This window comes from Pongo pygmaeus, chromosome 2 (assembly GCF_028885625.2).
Source record: "Pongo pygmaeus isolate AG05252 chromosome 2, NHGRI_mPonPyg2-v2.0_pri, whole genome shotgun sequence".
Classification (NCBI taxonomy): domain Eukaryota; kingdom Metazoa; phylum Chordata; class Mammalia; order Primates; family Hominidae; genus Pongo; species Pongo pygmaeus.
In genome coordinates, this window is record NC_085930.1 from 75,062,488 (window position 1) to 75,077,451 (window position 14,964).

Below are 14,964 nucleotides of genomic sequence, written 5' to 3' on the forward strand. Positions count from 1 at the left end.
CATTTCAGCTGTAGAAATTATTTTTACAGACTCCATAGTTTGAAAACAACCTATCTTGAGATTTAAACATTTAATGAACCGAAAAGCTTAACATAAACCATTTCTTTCCTTCAGTAAAGTAGTAGCTCTACGGCAAGATGACAGAAGTAAGATGACAGAAGTACTTTAAAAAGATATGCACGAGAAAAAGATAGATTTTTATTTATGTATTTCAAAAATATATAACTTTAATAATGTTGAGGATGTGTTCAGAAGTGGTAGCAGAGCTAGGTGAGAGATCTATGCTTTTTAATATCAACTTCCTCTTGAGTAAGAATTTTATCGCATTAACAGCTAAATCATACTGATTGTAAAACAGCTGAAATGAGGCGATTAGTATGGCCTATGACAGCCATGAAGAATGAAAGATGTTAGGTTTTCAATGCAAGCCAGATGGATATCTTCAATATACTTCTTATTATCTTCTTGTGGTAATAAGTTCAATTAAACTGAATCAGTATAACATAAGTCTCTTTGAATTGCTGGAAAAGAAATTAATTATGTACTTCACATATAATGAAGCCAAAGAGTCATGTTCTGTTTGCCTTTTTTGTTTGTTTGTTTTGTTTATTCTGATTAGCAAGTATTCATTACAAAAGAATTCATTAATTCATTTTATAGGAGAGTTTTTTTCCTTAAAAGAAAGAAATTATTTGTATGGAATGGGTTAAATATCACCAGGTAAAAGGTATCTCTTCTACAATATCTGAGAGAGAATTGAAAAAACAGACCTCCTGTCTGGATGGCTTTGCCTGCAATATCTGACCATGTAGTATTCTGACCTGAGGTATTCTTTTTAATTTGAAATATTTTACATATAAAACTACAACAAAAATTTACCAATATGTGCTCATATTCCCTTTTCCAGAATTAGCAGGCTTTAACACATTTTCGTGTACCTCTAGCCTTTTTCCCCCCATGAATATATATTAAAAATTTACCCAAACAGATACTACCAATACAGCTAAAGTCCTTTCACATAATCTCACTCCAGGCATCCTCCCCTCAAATACTGAGTTAGGGCTTATGCCGCATGTGTATTCTGTATGCAAACATTATAAGGTATTATTTTATATTACTAATTTTATATTTAATACAATATATTAAATAAAATGATACCATATGTATTATTCTTTAATTTCCTTGCATTTTTTTTTTCATTACAAACAACAACACAAGGAACACCTTTGCAAGTCTGCCTCGGAACATGTGTGAATTCCACTAGGTTAAATGCCCAGAAATGGAATTGCTGGGCCATGGAGATTGCACTTCCTCAATTTTACTTGCTCTCCACAGTATCTATTGCAATTTCTATCCCTACTCAGAGTGTGTGAGTACCATTTTCCTCACATAGTCACCAACAAAAGGTACTGTTAAATGTTTCTTTTTTGCCAATCTCATATGTAAAATAATCACACCACACAGATGCTTATGTTGCCTTTCCCTGATTATTAATGAGGTGATGTTACTGCACAAGCTTCTTGACCCACAGAGTGTCTTTTATGCCAAAAGCAAAAATACGAGGCCTGTCTTCAGCATAGAGGCTCTGCTATGAAAGGACACAGTTGGCATAGAGAAATGTAACAGTTAAGGAATTACATCTTCCGGGAGAAGTGATGGGCAGGCTGGAGTCAGGGCAGACTGTCATGGTATGCAATCAGCATTACAAAAGGAGAGAAGGTTTTTACAGAGAGATTTGGACAAAAGGGGAATCATTCTATTCATGATTGATATTGCCAAAGGCATGTTATTTGCTCAATCTATGTGGCTCTCACACATGTCCATAAGAATGTCAGGGGAAATAATCACACCCTGTTTCATCAGATTTCCAGGTTATGTCACACTTTGTGAACACAGGAAGAACAAGAGGCACAATTACCTACTCTTCTTTTAAGATTCTCCTACCATAGCTGGTATCAACTCCAGTGTGACAGATCTCAGATCTAACAGGATCTAGTATTGAAATGTTCTGTCCAGATGTTCTTCTACTGAGGGACCTACCATAATTAGCATTTAGCACTTCTAATGACAAACTTTTCCTTCCTACTCAAGATGCCTAGGGTCAGAATTTGTGTTAATCCTATTAGAAATACCCTTAATTATCACCTAGAAATAATTGATTCCAGTGGAAGATATCTAATTAGGTTGAAATGTATTCAGTTATAAGGGACCAATGTTAAAAGCTTTTGTTGTGTGTTAGCAGCCAACCGTCATTGTATGTTACTGATTTCTGATTGATCACCTGTCAAATCTGTATAAAGCATTGAACAGTTTTACATAGAAGATTGGGCTGCTTCAAACTCATTTGCAAAATAAAGTTCCAACTGAAAAGACTCTATTGCGTCTATTATGCTATGCTTGGAAAGGTTGATATTTCTCAATGTCCTACAGTTAAAACAGAAGAATTTTATATAGTGCGCAATAGTAATGCTGTAGATACTCTTTGGTGCTGGTACAAATATATATATACACATATATATATATGAAGAAATCTGTTCATTTAAACATAAATAAACTTTCTATGGGATGAACAATGAGCACTCTTTCTGGCAATACAGGAATCCATTAAATGTTCAGCAAACCACAGGAACATCTTTGGTTTGTAGGGTTGAAGAATGAAAATACAAAATAATTTCTTGTTAGGTGTATGTGTGATCTTAGTTAATTTCTACTAAAGACTTCTTTTCTATTAAAGCTATTTAAAGTACAAATTTATTTTTTCTTATTATAAAAGTAATTCTATGCACTGAATTTAGACATTTAAATCAACAGAAAAGCCAAAAGAACTCTTTCAAAATCCAGACAAAATTAGGGTAAAACTTTATATAGTCAATTTCAAAATAAAAAAAAAATGCTATTAGAGGAAGAACATGCAGTCTGAGAATTATGAGGTAAAGGTGGAACAGTTCAGCTGATTTAGGCTGGTGACGGTGGGAGGTTTAGGAAGTGAGTAGTGTTTTAAAAAAACACCAGGTCATGTGCTTCTTACTTTAGGGTCTTCTTAGCTTACTATTCTGGTTCCAGCTGTGTGAATCCTCCCCACATGCTGGAGAATCAAATTGAATTATTGTTCCAGTGTCTGCCAAGTAATTTTCCTCCTCCCTCTCAATCAATGATTTATTATCTCTCCTCTGGATTTTCAACTCGTATCCAAGTTCTAAAGTCAACCCTTTGGATACTGGGGTGAGGCTAAGGTTCTGGGAAAGAAAACTCCCTACCAATTCCAGCTAATAATCAGACTCAAGGACATGTGGAAATTTCCAGCATGCAAGATCAGCAGGGGTACAAGAAAAGTTGTGTATAGCTTGGCCAGACTATACCTTGGACAGAATTTTGAAGAGCTGAGGAAGAGAAAAAGTTATCAAAGAAAGGATAAGTATTTTTCTTTTCTGTGAAGGACTTAATAGTAAATATTTAAGGTTTTGCAGAAGTGGCAAAGTTGAGGATATTATATAGGTACTTAAATATTACACAGTCTCGGGGGGTGCAGTGGCTCATGCCTGTAATCCCAACACTTTGGGAAGCCGAGGCGGGCAGATCATCTGAGGTCAGGAGTTTGAAACCAGCCTTGACCAACATGGTGAAACCCTGTCTCTACTAAAAAATACAAAAATTAGCTGGGTGTCGTGGTATCTGCTTGTAATCCCAGCTACTAGGGAGACTGAGGCAGGAGAATCGCTTGAGCTCGGGAGGCAAAGGTTGCGGTGAGCTGAGATCTCACCATTGCACTCCAGCCTGGGCAACAATAGGGAAACTCCATCTCAAAAAAAAAAAATTACACAGTCTCTGTCATAACTGCTCAACTTTGCTGTTGTAAGGCAAAAGCAACCTTAGTTAATATGTAAAAAAATGACATGGCTATGTGACAACAAAACTTTATTTATGGACACTAAAAGATGAATTTCATAAAAGTTTCATGCCCAAAAATATTATTGTTCTTTTGGTTTTTTTCTCAACCAGCTAACATGTAAAAACCATGCTTAGCCCCTGGGGTATACAAAATAGGTATGGATTTGGCCCACAGAGCATAGTTTGAAACCCCTGAAAATGCAATGTTCTAAACTCTGATGTGTATAAGGATCAATTAGGGTATTTATTTTAAATGTAGGTTTTTCCAGGCCTCCTCTCTAGGAGTTAGATTTGTTAGGGTAGGAGTGAGGCCCAGGAGATCTGCATTTCTAACATGCACTCTACTGAACTTTCACTTGCTAGGTGGCATGCATGTACAAAGTTCTTTGGTGTAGGACAGTGTTTCCCAAAGTATAGTCTGGAACTACCAGCTGCAAAATTGCTCAAGGTCAGTTTGGATGTAGTTCAGCAAGATGACTATGTTAACAGCATCCACGGCATAATGCCCTATATTTCGAGTCCTGGAGATAATCAATAGGAGTGAGGGTTGCTATTAACATAGTTATCTTGTTGAACTGCATCCAAACAAATACTCTAAGTTGCTCTTCTCTAGGCCTGCTACTTAAAAATATCTGTCATATGAAACCTGTATAGCAGAGGCACTGTGTCATGCAAAACCCCCACCCACCACCACCCCTTTAACTCTGCTGTAGAGATAAACATGATTTAGTAAGTACAATATTGCATATAAATGTACCCTGCCCTCCATAGAGTTCTTAATGATGTCAATGATCACAAAAGCACATTTTTGTTTAAAGGTCAAACATTATGCTTTCTGTTAGTATTTGAGGGTTTGACTTAAGAACTGTTCTTGCTTAAAATGAAACAGCAAACCAAATCCCAAGTATATTATAACTAGCCTGAAAAATAAAATCAGTAAAATTTAGGAATTCAGATGATGGGATGATAATCAAGAGCCCCCTGGGCACCTGTCAGAATTCTGCAGTTTGGGAGCCTGCTCATGCAGAATCTGAATATTTATCCATGTGATGATTGCTTGTCAGAGGTTTATTCTAAACCTCCTGTATCTGGTGGAATAGATGTGCCACCCTCCCTTACTTGCTGACCCTGTGTTTGACACTATCTTCAGCCTCTCTCCAAAACATGGGGGCAAGGGTAGGGAGAAAGAGAATTGGATTTTAAAAGCATGGTTAATGATAGAACTATTGTAAAAAGGTTAGAAAAGATATGTTCTGATGCCTGACCTTCACGGTGTTTTAATCCCAGACACATGAGGAAATTGGAAAGAATACAAGCACATTTTAAGGTTACAGAACACCTTCTCTGATAAATTAGTCCCTTTGTAGATCTCAAAATTGAATTAAAATACAGCGCTCAGTCATATTTCGGGCTAAGCTGTTACATTTGCATTAAAGTTGCAGGGCTCAAGCATTTTGATGTGGGATTCAGGACTTGGCACAGTTCATGCGGAGTTCAGAATGGTTTTCTCGGCCTATATCACGCTTTATGGGGCAGATTTTTAAATTATATTTCTCAGTTTATGTTAATGTCCTTCTGGGAGACCTAGCAGTGTGGATGGCCCCTCTGCAGACACACGTACTTCCCATTAATGCTAATGGGAGTCAGAACCAACCACACTGGGAGATAAATGATCTCCCAAATCTCTTCTGAGCTTATCTAAAGTAACAGGATTGTTAACTCTGGTGAACATACTGGCCAAACAAAACTTTTTTCCCCCACCTCACCTAGAAGAAGAATATAAGAATCAGAGGACCTCTGTGGAGAAACTAACCGCAGCTCAGAACCAGAAGCCACTACCAGAAATAACTCTGCTTGGAAACACATGAATTCTACCTGTCAATCAGGCTACCTGGGCACATCATCCCTTAACTTCATGGCTCATACTTACACATCCCTGCCTTCCTCTTTTTGTACTAGGTCAGGCTCTTCCTACCTCAGTCCTTCCTCGTTCTCTCGCCTATTAGGAAATTTCAGTTTTTAAAGTGTTGTGCATGTTTCAGCAAATCATGTGGCTAGCATAGGCAGGACATACTAATTCTGCATCTGTAAGTCCACTAAAGCTCTCCTGGAAATTGTCCTCAAGTCATGTTTCCTAGTTTTAGACATTCACATATACCATCTTCATGATTTTTTGCATATCCTCCTATAACAATGCATATTTAGTACTTTTCTTTGTACTAACTCACTTCTTTACTTAAATTTATTTTGAAATATTGTTGTTATCATTGCTGTTAATGGAAAACTAGTGTTCTCCTAATATACCTTGAAAGAAACAAATAGTTAATAAAATTTTTAAAAAATGTAACTGTAAACTGCCTAAAACTATATCCTATACTTACTTGGGTGAATAGCTGTTTACATTTTACTAGAAGGCAAGAAATATTTTGTTTGTTAGAATAGGTAGAAGTTACTACCTTAGCAATATTTATAACCACACAAAAATGAGGCAACCATAACATATTTAATCCCTGATATATCGGTAGGCTTTGCACCGTGATTCAGTGTAAGATGAGCAGCAGGGATCTGCACAGTTGGTTGGGAATGGTTTTGTCCTGGGGCTTGTGGTATCATTGGGATATGAACTCCGATGGGAAATAGAGGCCTCTCCTTTCTGCCAACTCTTGGGAGAGCCAAGGAAGCCAATACTTATAAGAAGGATGATAATAAAATACAGAACATACCTCGTTCCTACCTGTGAAAATACCCTACTTTTAACAATATGAGACACCATATATATGGTTTCTATGCTTATCTGTTTTGAATCTTTCATATTCTTAGTCATTTCTTTATTATAGGCTCACTTCTCTTTGCTAATTGTTCTATTGGGGTGGAAACATCATAAATGTTCATTTCAGCATGATTTAGAATACATGCATATCCATTTGAAAATATATAAACAACAAAACAAATACTAATATTTCTTAGGTGCCAGACACCCTGTTAATCACTTAGCATGGATTACCACAGTCATCAAAACAACCTCATTTTATGAAAATATGTTTATAAACAAAACAACTATTAATATTTCCTAGGTGCCAGGCACCAAGCTAATCACTTAACATGGATTTTCACAGTTATCAAAGCAACTCCATGAGACTGGCACTGCTATTATCCCAACACAGGCTAATTGTCTTGTCTAAGAGCTAGTAAGTGGTAGAAATGAGACTCAAACCCAGATCACTCTGACTTGAATCCCTGTCTTTTAACTATGATTTAAGATGTCAACCTAATATTCTCTTATATCTCCATAACTCACAAATAATCTATAACAGATCCCAGCTCTGTGTCTAACCAGCTCTGAAACATTGAGATCTCTCTTGGTCCTAAATGATTACTAAGCTTCCTTTAGCCAAGACAGTCATACATTAGCAAAAACCTCTAGCTAGAACTGTGCTTTACAAATATTATCTAACCTCTTTTTCCTTTGCCTGTGAAACAGAGTGAACAAGCAGTCAGTCATACACTGATGCTAGTGCTCTGAGGAAGTAATTAATAGACTGAAATAGTTGTAATCAATCTAAACATATATTTAGTTCTAACTCTTGGACTTCCAATTTTCTATCTGCATGGTCAAGTATGTTAATGATAAAAAGACTTCCCAAAAGAGTAGTACATTTCCAACTTCTAATGACCCTAAAATATTTAATTAGGTAATTTTTAGCTTTCTTCTTTAAATTAAAGGCAAATTTTTTTTTGATATTTTTATTTGCCTTCATCTGTCTTCACCAAGGGAACTACAAATGCGCAAGAAGGAAATAATATGATATGACCCATCTGTATAAATTACTCAGAAACAGAAAAGGCTTCCTGTTTCCTGGTACAGCATAAAGGACCAAGAAGAACTCAGAATCAGGATCTGAGTTCAGGTCTCCTGCTACTCGTGACCTTGAGAAAACCACCAACCTGAGCCTCATCTTCTTCAGTCAAATCATTGCCAAGATCCCTTCAACTCAAAAATCCTAAAAATCCTATGACAGGGCAATATATAAAGTGAAAGAAATGCAAATGAAATGTAAATTAAGATTTTCTCCTTTTCAATGGTTACTTAGCACTTCCAGCCCATGCCATGAAGCTAATATTGAAATAGTTTCACTCATGTGCTTTGCTAAGAGCATAAAGGACTTTCTGCTACAAAAATTATAAAGCACCCAGGGTATGGTATATGGGAATTTTATTTCCTTAAAACCGACAAGGTTGGCTGGGTGACTAAGGCAAAGCACAGAGGTGATCAAAAAGCCTTTTATTACTATAATAAGCCATATTCATATCTCTGAATAAACGGGACAGCTATCTTAAAAATTACCAATGTCATTGTTTAAACAATGTTTGCTAAAAATAGTACATGAGTCTTGAGTTTTTAATTTGTTGGAACAGTGTTCCTAGACATGAATTTCAAATCTATAGAGACTTGAAAGAAATTTAATTAAAGGATTGAAGATAACATTAGTTACAATACTATAATAGATACTATGGCTATAATTCTCAAAATTGTATTGGATGATTCTGAAATAAGATAGCCTTTCAATCATATTCATTATCGGCAGTTTTCTAAGAATTACTAATCATATCATGTTTGCCGTGATGAATTAATTTAGCAATACAGTGATATCTGTACATATTAATATGAATGATGCCACTTCTATAGATTGCATTATTAGACATGAGGACACATATATTAATATTCGAATTCTTTGGGTTAGCCATTACCTTTCACTACCAAGTTTCCAGTACTGCTAGCAGTTCCAAAATGGTTACTGGCTATACAGGTATAACTCCCAGCGTCTGATTTAGTAACGTTGATGATTCTGAGGTTTCCATCTTCAGAAATGGTAATTCTGAAATCAAAGTAAATGAACCAAAAATGGTGAAATTTATCTCATATGACCTATTGCAAATTATTTCTGTCATTCTGTCATTGTTCAAACCATAAATCATTGCTACATTATTTGTAGTAAAGATGATAGCCTCATCTTTATTTAGGGTATTTGTCCACATATACATAAACATAATTGAGACATGTGACTTGTTCAGTGTTTTTAATTCTTTTCTTGCTAAAATGGTCTCAACAGTCAGTTGGAATAACCATTATAAATATTAGATAGGTTGTAACAATTTCTCTTTGGTAGCTCTAACCACATTAGGCAAAGGGAAGGCTTATGGTAGATCACCATTAGTCTTATAACTGCTAATGAGGAGTAAGAAAAAAAACCCTTGATTAATCAATTTAAGTCTTTTCAATGAAAGTGTTTTTTTTCTAAATGAGAGCCTTAAATTAAATGAGGTATTATTAAGCATATTTATTTCTGAAATATGTCAGCCAAAACATTTTTAATGAGATATAAAAACTGAACTTAAAAAGAATTAAAATATTCCACAACTCAGTGTGACTTTGGCAGAATAGCAAATGTGGATGGCAAACCTCAGGCCCCACAATTAGAGACAAACATTTACTTTCTGCAGGGAAGAAAATGTTTTTGTTGACAGAAGCAAAATCTGGAAGAGGAAGAATTTTGAAGAACTCTGTTTTCAACATGACTACCAGAAGAGAAGTAGGAAAATACAAAGATGAATAAGACAGACAGCTTGGCTTAGAGGCTTGTCAGAGAAATAAAAAACGTACACAGATAGCTCATTCAAGGTAAATGTCTGTTAAATTTCTCTTTTATTTCAAATCTGCCCACATCTTTCCATCTCTTCCACTCCCTCCTTGATCTCACCTAGTCTATCAAAATAGCCTCCTAATTGGCCTGCCTATTTCTACTCTTGTCCCTCAAATCCATTCTTCAGTCAGTGGCCAGATGATCTTTTAAAATTTAAATCAGATTATATCACTCTCTGGGCTTAAAGCTATATCCTTGGCTCTGCCATTGCATTCTGAAAAAAATTTCTTGCTGGAGCCTTATTATAAAGCCTAATGGATCTAGCTTTTTAAAAAGCCTCTCTTGTTTACTATTTTGTTCTAATCTTTCTACCCTTCAATGAACTCTAGTCACACTGGCTTTCTGCATATTCCAGAGTATTTGAAATCCTTCCCACTTCAGGGCCTTTGCACTTGCTGTTCTGCCTGCTTTGAACACATTTCCCTGTATCTGGACATAGCTGTCACCTTCTCACCTTCAGGGTCTCAGTGTAGAGGTAGCTTTTCCTTATAGATCTCTCCCAACTCACTGTTTATGGTGGTTCTCCCTGTCTCCCTGTTTTCCTGCAGCCACTTTATTTCTTCCCACTAAATTCAATCTGGAAATTTTATTTGTTTGCTTGTTAGTTGTCTTATCACACGGAATGGTAGCATCTCTGAGGGAAGGGATGGTGTTTGTCTTACGACTGAACCTCCTGGGTCTAGTACACAGGATGGCGTGTAGTGGATACTAGAAATATTTCTTAAGTGGCTGAGTAAATACATGAATAAATAAATAACCTAAGGGAAAAATCAATAATATGTTGTAGGAATTCAGAGTGGTTGAACCACTTGGCACTAGTGCTAGACTTAACAGAGTCCTTTCAAATATCTGAAACAAGGGGTCTAGGATGGGCAGAGCCTCGCTTCATAGAACTTTTGAGTAAGCCTTTTAAACACACAGGTGAAGACGTAAATGCACTTGGTTGCAAATGCTGCATATACTTTTTCGAAGGCTCTTACAGATGGAGAAGCTACAGTCTTCCTGAAGACCCGGTCCAGATCTATGACTCAGTCTGATGAGAGGGTATGAAGGTGGAAGAATGCTACAAAGAATTTTGGAATCAGAGGGATGGGAGTTCACATTCCAGGGCTGTCGGTTCTAGCTGTACCACTAAAGACAACTTACTTAACTTTCTCAGTTTTTACTTCCTCTTCTATGAAATAGAACTAACAATGTCCATCTTATAGATTGATAGCAAGAATTAGGTAAGATAGGGTCAGTAAGGTTCCTAGAGGTTTCCTGATATTTACTAGGCAGTGGTTCTCTTTCATCTTTAAAATTGTGTTTGCTAGGCTGGGTGTGGTGGCTCACACCTGTAATTCTAGCACTTTGGGGGTCTGAGGCGGGAGGATCACTTGAGCTCAGGAGTTTGAGACCAGTCTGGGCAACATGGTAAAACCCTGTCTCTACAAAAAATACAAAAATTAGCCAGGTGTGCTGGCTTGTGCCTATAGTCCCAGCTACTTGGGGGGCTGAGGTGGGAAGATGGCTTGAATCTAGGAGGTGGAGGTTGCAGTGAGCCGAGATGGCACCACTACACTGCAGCCTAGGAGACAGAGCGAGACCCTGTCTCAAAAAAAAAAAAAAAAAAAAAAAAAGTGTTCTCTTATTTGGTCATTTGTATATACAGGAAAAGTTGGACAACATCATTTTAATATATTTTCTTTTAATATAGTAATTACATCAGCCTTCTGTTTGTATTTTGACTGTTACTTCTGACAATTTGAAATCAATATGCAAATTAACTGAGTCATCCCAAATCAAGGTACAAGAGGCAGACAAGGCACAAGGGCACCTGTGGTTGGGCAGTTTGTACCTGCTGGCGGTGCCTCTGTTGCTTACTGGTAGAGGCCTGGCGTTGGAGGTCTTGGCCTTGGGGCTGGGGTGACCCATGTCCCTGGTGGAGGCAAGGGAGCCGAGCTGGAGCCATGGCCAGTGAGGTGGTAACTGCTAGGCCTGACCATTGCTGTTGAAGGATTTGCGGGTCATTATATTTTGGAAACCAGGAAGCATATGGAGCCTCAGGTAAAACAAGTTTTTCAAAGTCTACTGAAATCTGCCCTCAATGATGGCTATTACAGAGGTGTCTGAACCCAAAGTGACAAAATGAGAAGCAGAGGCGCAAGTCCTCCTGCCAATAAAGAAAGAATAAGAGATGCTCATAAACAAATTATTCTCTTAAATCACATCACTCAGCTAAAGGAGAATGTCCTTACATAGCAGCCAAAATCTATGAAGCTAAAAATTTACGAGAAGATCAAGGTAAGAAAATAAGTAAATGTATGATGAATTTTAAGTTCTTATTAGTTTACACAGATGATTACCAATTTCTCATAATAAAATGTCTCAAATCTATAATTTAAAAAAATAATTTAGCATAAGCTAAATCAAAGCTCTGGCTAAGAAAAAGACATAGACAAGAAGGCCTTTTGTTCATTCACATCACAGCTACGCATATAACAGTTGCTCAATAAAGACCATCTGATACCTCATTTGCCAAGGAGCAGATGCACTGACAAAAACAGAGTGGTGAACAAATCTTAATTACATCAATAATAACAAAAATAGCTTTAAAGGAGTTAGTCACATTCCATTTATAAAATAATTTGCTAGAAATTGTGAAACACTGGCATATGAGAATTCAATATGTAAGGTGACATTTGTGTTTTATGTACGGACTGATCTTTCATGAGGTAACACTGGCTTGGAGCATATTAAACATTCTGAGGGGTGAGATGACTCTTTAAAAGCAAAAACACCTATTAATAACTTATACCATTAAAAATAGTATCATGATCATTCCAAAATCCTAAAGCCATCGCCTGTATCAAACTCTGACATGCCGAAGGAAATGAATACGGAAGCAAGTAAAGGATTTGTCATCAGATTACTTGGATTCTAGCCTTGACTCTGAAACTTGTCAAGAATATGGCATAGCCAAGTTACTTATTCAAGCTCTGAGACAGAGTTTCCCAACCTTGGCACTGACGACATTTTGGACTGAACAATTCTTTGTCTTGTGGGGGATAATGGGCAGCATTCCTGACCTATACCCACTGGACTCCCATAGCTCTAACCCTTCCCCAAGTCATGACAATCAAAAATGTCTCCAGAGATTGTCAAAGATACCCTGGGGGTCAAAATCACCCCAGTTGAGAACTGCTGGTCTAATTCAGTTTTTAAAATCCCTTCTTCTATAATGAGATAAGATAGGTGAACATTTTGTTAACTTAAAGTGCTTCACACTCTTCAAATGTTTTCCCCACCATCATTTCCATTCCTGCTTCCTACTTTTGGTATCTGCATTGCATAAAAGCCAGCTAGCTTTTAACAGTCTTAGTAGAAGGCTCTCTTTGCCCCTTGTCCTCAGAGTTTCCCTATCCAATTTCCTATGGGCCTTGTGAAATTACAAAATAATTGTATAAACTATTATACTATTCATTTTAAATATTTCGGTGCCTGATATTGGTTTAGGGTCTTAACTCTCCCACTGTTATTTGCAAAGAGGTAAGTAAAAGAGGTAAGACCCTAACTGTTAGAATTCCAGATGAGAGGACAGTGAGGGAGATCATTTGTAGAAGGGGTAATTTTCAGTAGCCTTCATTAAATCACATCATATTGCTGTGACTGCTTATTCTTACTATTATCCAAATGTGGGGGTAATATGAAGTTTGATAAACTATTCTTTTGAGAAACTCAACCACTTTTTTATACAGCAATATAGTGTAGTAACTAAGAACATAAACTCTGGAACTAAACTGTCTAGGCTCAAATCATGCTTTTACTACTTAGGAGTTGTGTGACTTTGGGAAAGTTAATCTCTCTGTAACTCAGTTTCCTTCTTTGTAAAAATGGGATACTATAACTATATATATCTCATAGAGTTGTTGTAAAGATGTGCAGTGCTTAGAACGATGCCTGACACGTAAAATACACCAGGCGGGACAGGTGCTTGGGCATATGTCAGTGAGACACTCATGAATAGACCAGAGTTAGCCACATGTTCTATTAAGTGAAGCTCTGTGCCTTCCTGGACCCATTGTTTCAAGCAATTACAAAGGATTCTGTTAAGACTAAGACAACTGCTGTGTAGTTCTGCCACTCTGAAGTCCTACAACACATCATGATGCCTCACAAAGCATACGGGTGACACCAAACAGACACAGAAGGGGGATGATATATTGAACTCATTTATTCATAGTTCTTTACTAAATACCTCCTATATATTAGGCTTTGTGCTATTTTTTTTTCTTGAGACGGAGTCTCGCTCTGTTGCCCAGGCTGGAGTGCAGTGCTGCAATCTAGGCTCACTGCAAGCTCCACCTCCCAGATTCACGCCATTCTCCTGCCTCAGCCTCCCGAGTAGCTGGGACTACAGGTGCCCGCCACCATGCCCGGCTAATTTTTTGTATTTTCAGTAGAGACAGGGTTTCACCGTGTTAGCCAGGATGGTCTCGATCTCCTGACCTCGTGATCCGCCCGCCTCGGCCTCCCAAAGTGCTGGGATTACAGGCTTGAGCTGTCGCGCCTGGCAAGCTTTGTGCTATTTTTTAGTGATGTGAAAATTATTCTTTTTGTTCTCAAGCTCATAATAAATCATTACTTTTGATGATTATATATCTAGAAATAATGCCAATGTGTTCTATACAATAATATACACATTTCTATAAGTGCACAGTAAAATGAGCATTACTGTTTCTAATGGGAAAGCTGTTTGACAAACTATCTAGGTATAAAGATGGGCAGGGACCCAGAGCTGGCCAGTCAGGAGACCCTATTCTCTTGTCTATAGTGATTGGTGTAGAAGCATGCCATCAAAACCAGGAGCTCTTTGAGAAAACAATCTCTTTCTGCTGGGATTGCTAAATTTGGAAGATGGGAATCTAGAATTGTTGGCAATTATTTTGCCTACCATATAGAGAAAGCATGCCTTAAGGAAGCCATCCAAAGACAAACAGAGCCCAAGAGAAAGAGAGAAAGAGAAGAAGAGACCTTATGACATTTTTGAGCCCATTTCTGTCCATGGTGAAGTCAACACCTTGGATGCCCCAGTTATATAAACCAATAATTTAAGATATTAGAAATTGAGTTTTCAGCCCTTACAACAGGAAGAGTGCAATCTTTCCAAGAAATTAGTGAACTTGTTCAGGTGACAGTGGTAGTGAAAGTAGAATGGAAGGAATGGATTCTGAAGATGATTCTGTGATGACTGCCTTGATAGAACTTTTTGGTAGAAGATTGATGAATGCTATCTATAATGGAAGAAAAACCATACAGTTCTGAATATGAAAAAAAAAGTACCTGATATTTCTTCATACACAGCTGTATCACATAATTTTGGCTATATTTTTCT

The 14,964-nt window shown here is 37.2% G+C and overlaps 1 protein-coding gene across 3 annotated transcripts in view; it reads right to left on the reverse strand.

Annotated features, from left to right (window-relative positions):
* LOC129033762 (contactin-4) overlaps window positions 1-14,964 on the reverse strand; it is a 988,873-nt gene that overhangs the window by 71,212 nt on the left and 902,697 nt on the right. For all 3 annotated transcript variants that reach the window (XM_054482749.2, XM_063661823.1, XM_054482751.2), the window contains one exon: window positions 8,638-8,765. In XM_054482749.2, the coding sequence (XP_054338724.1) occupies window positions 8,638-8,765 (128 nt within the window). The remainder of the gene's footprint in view (window positions 1-8,637; window positions 8,766-14,964) is intronic.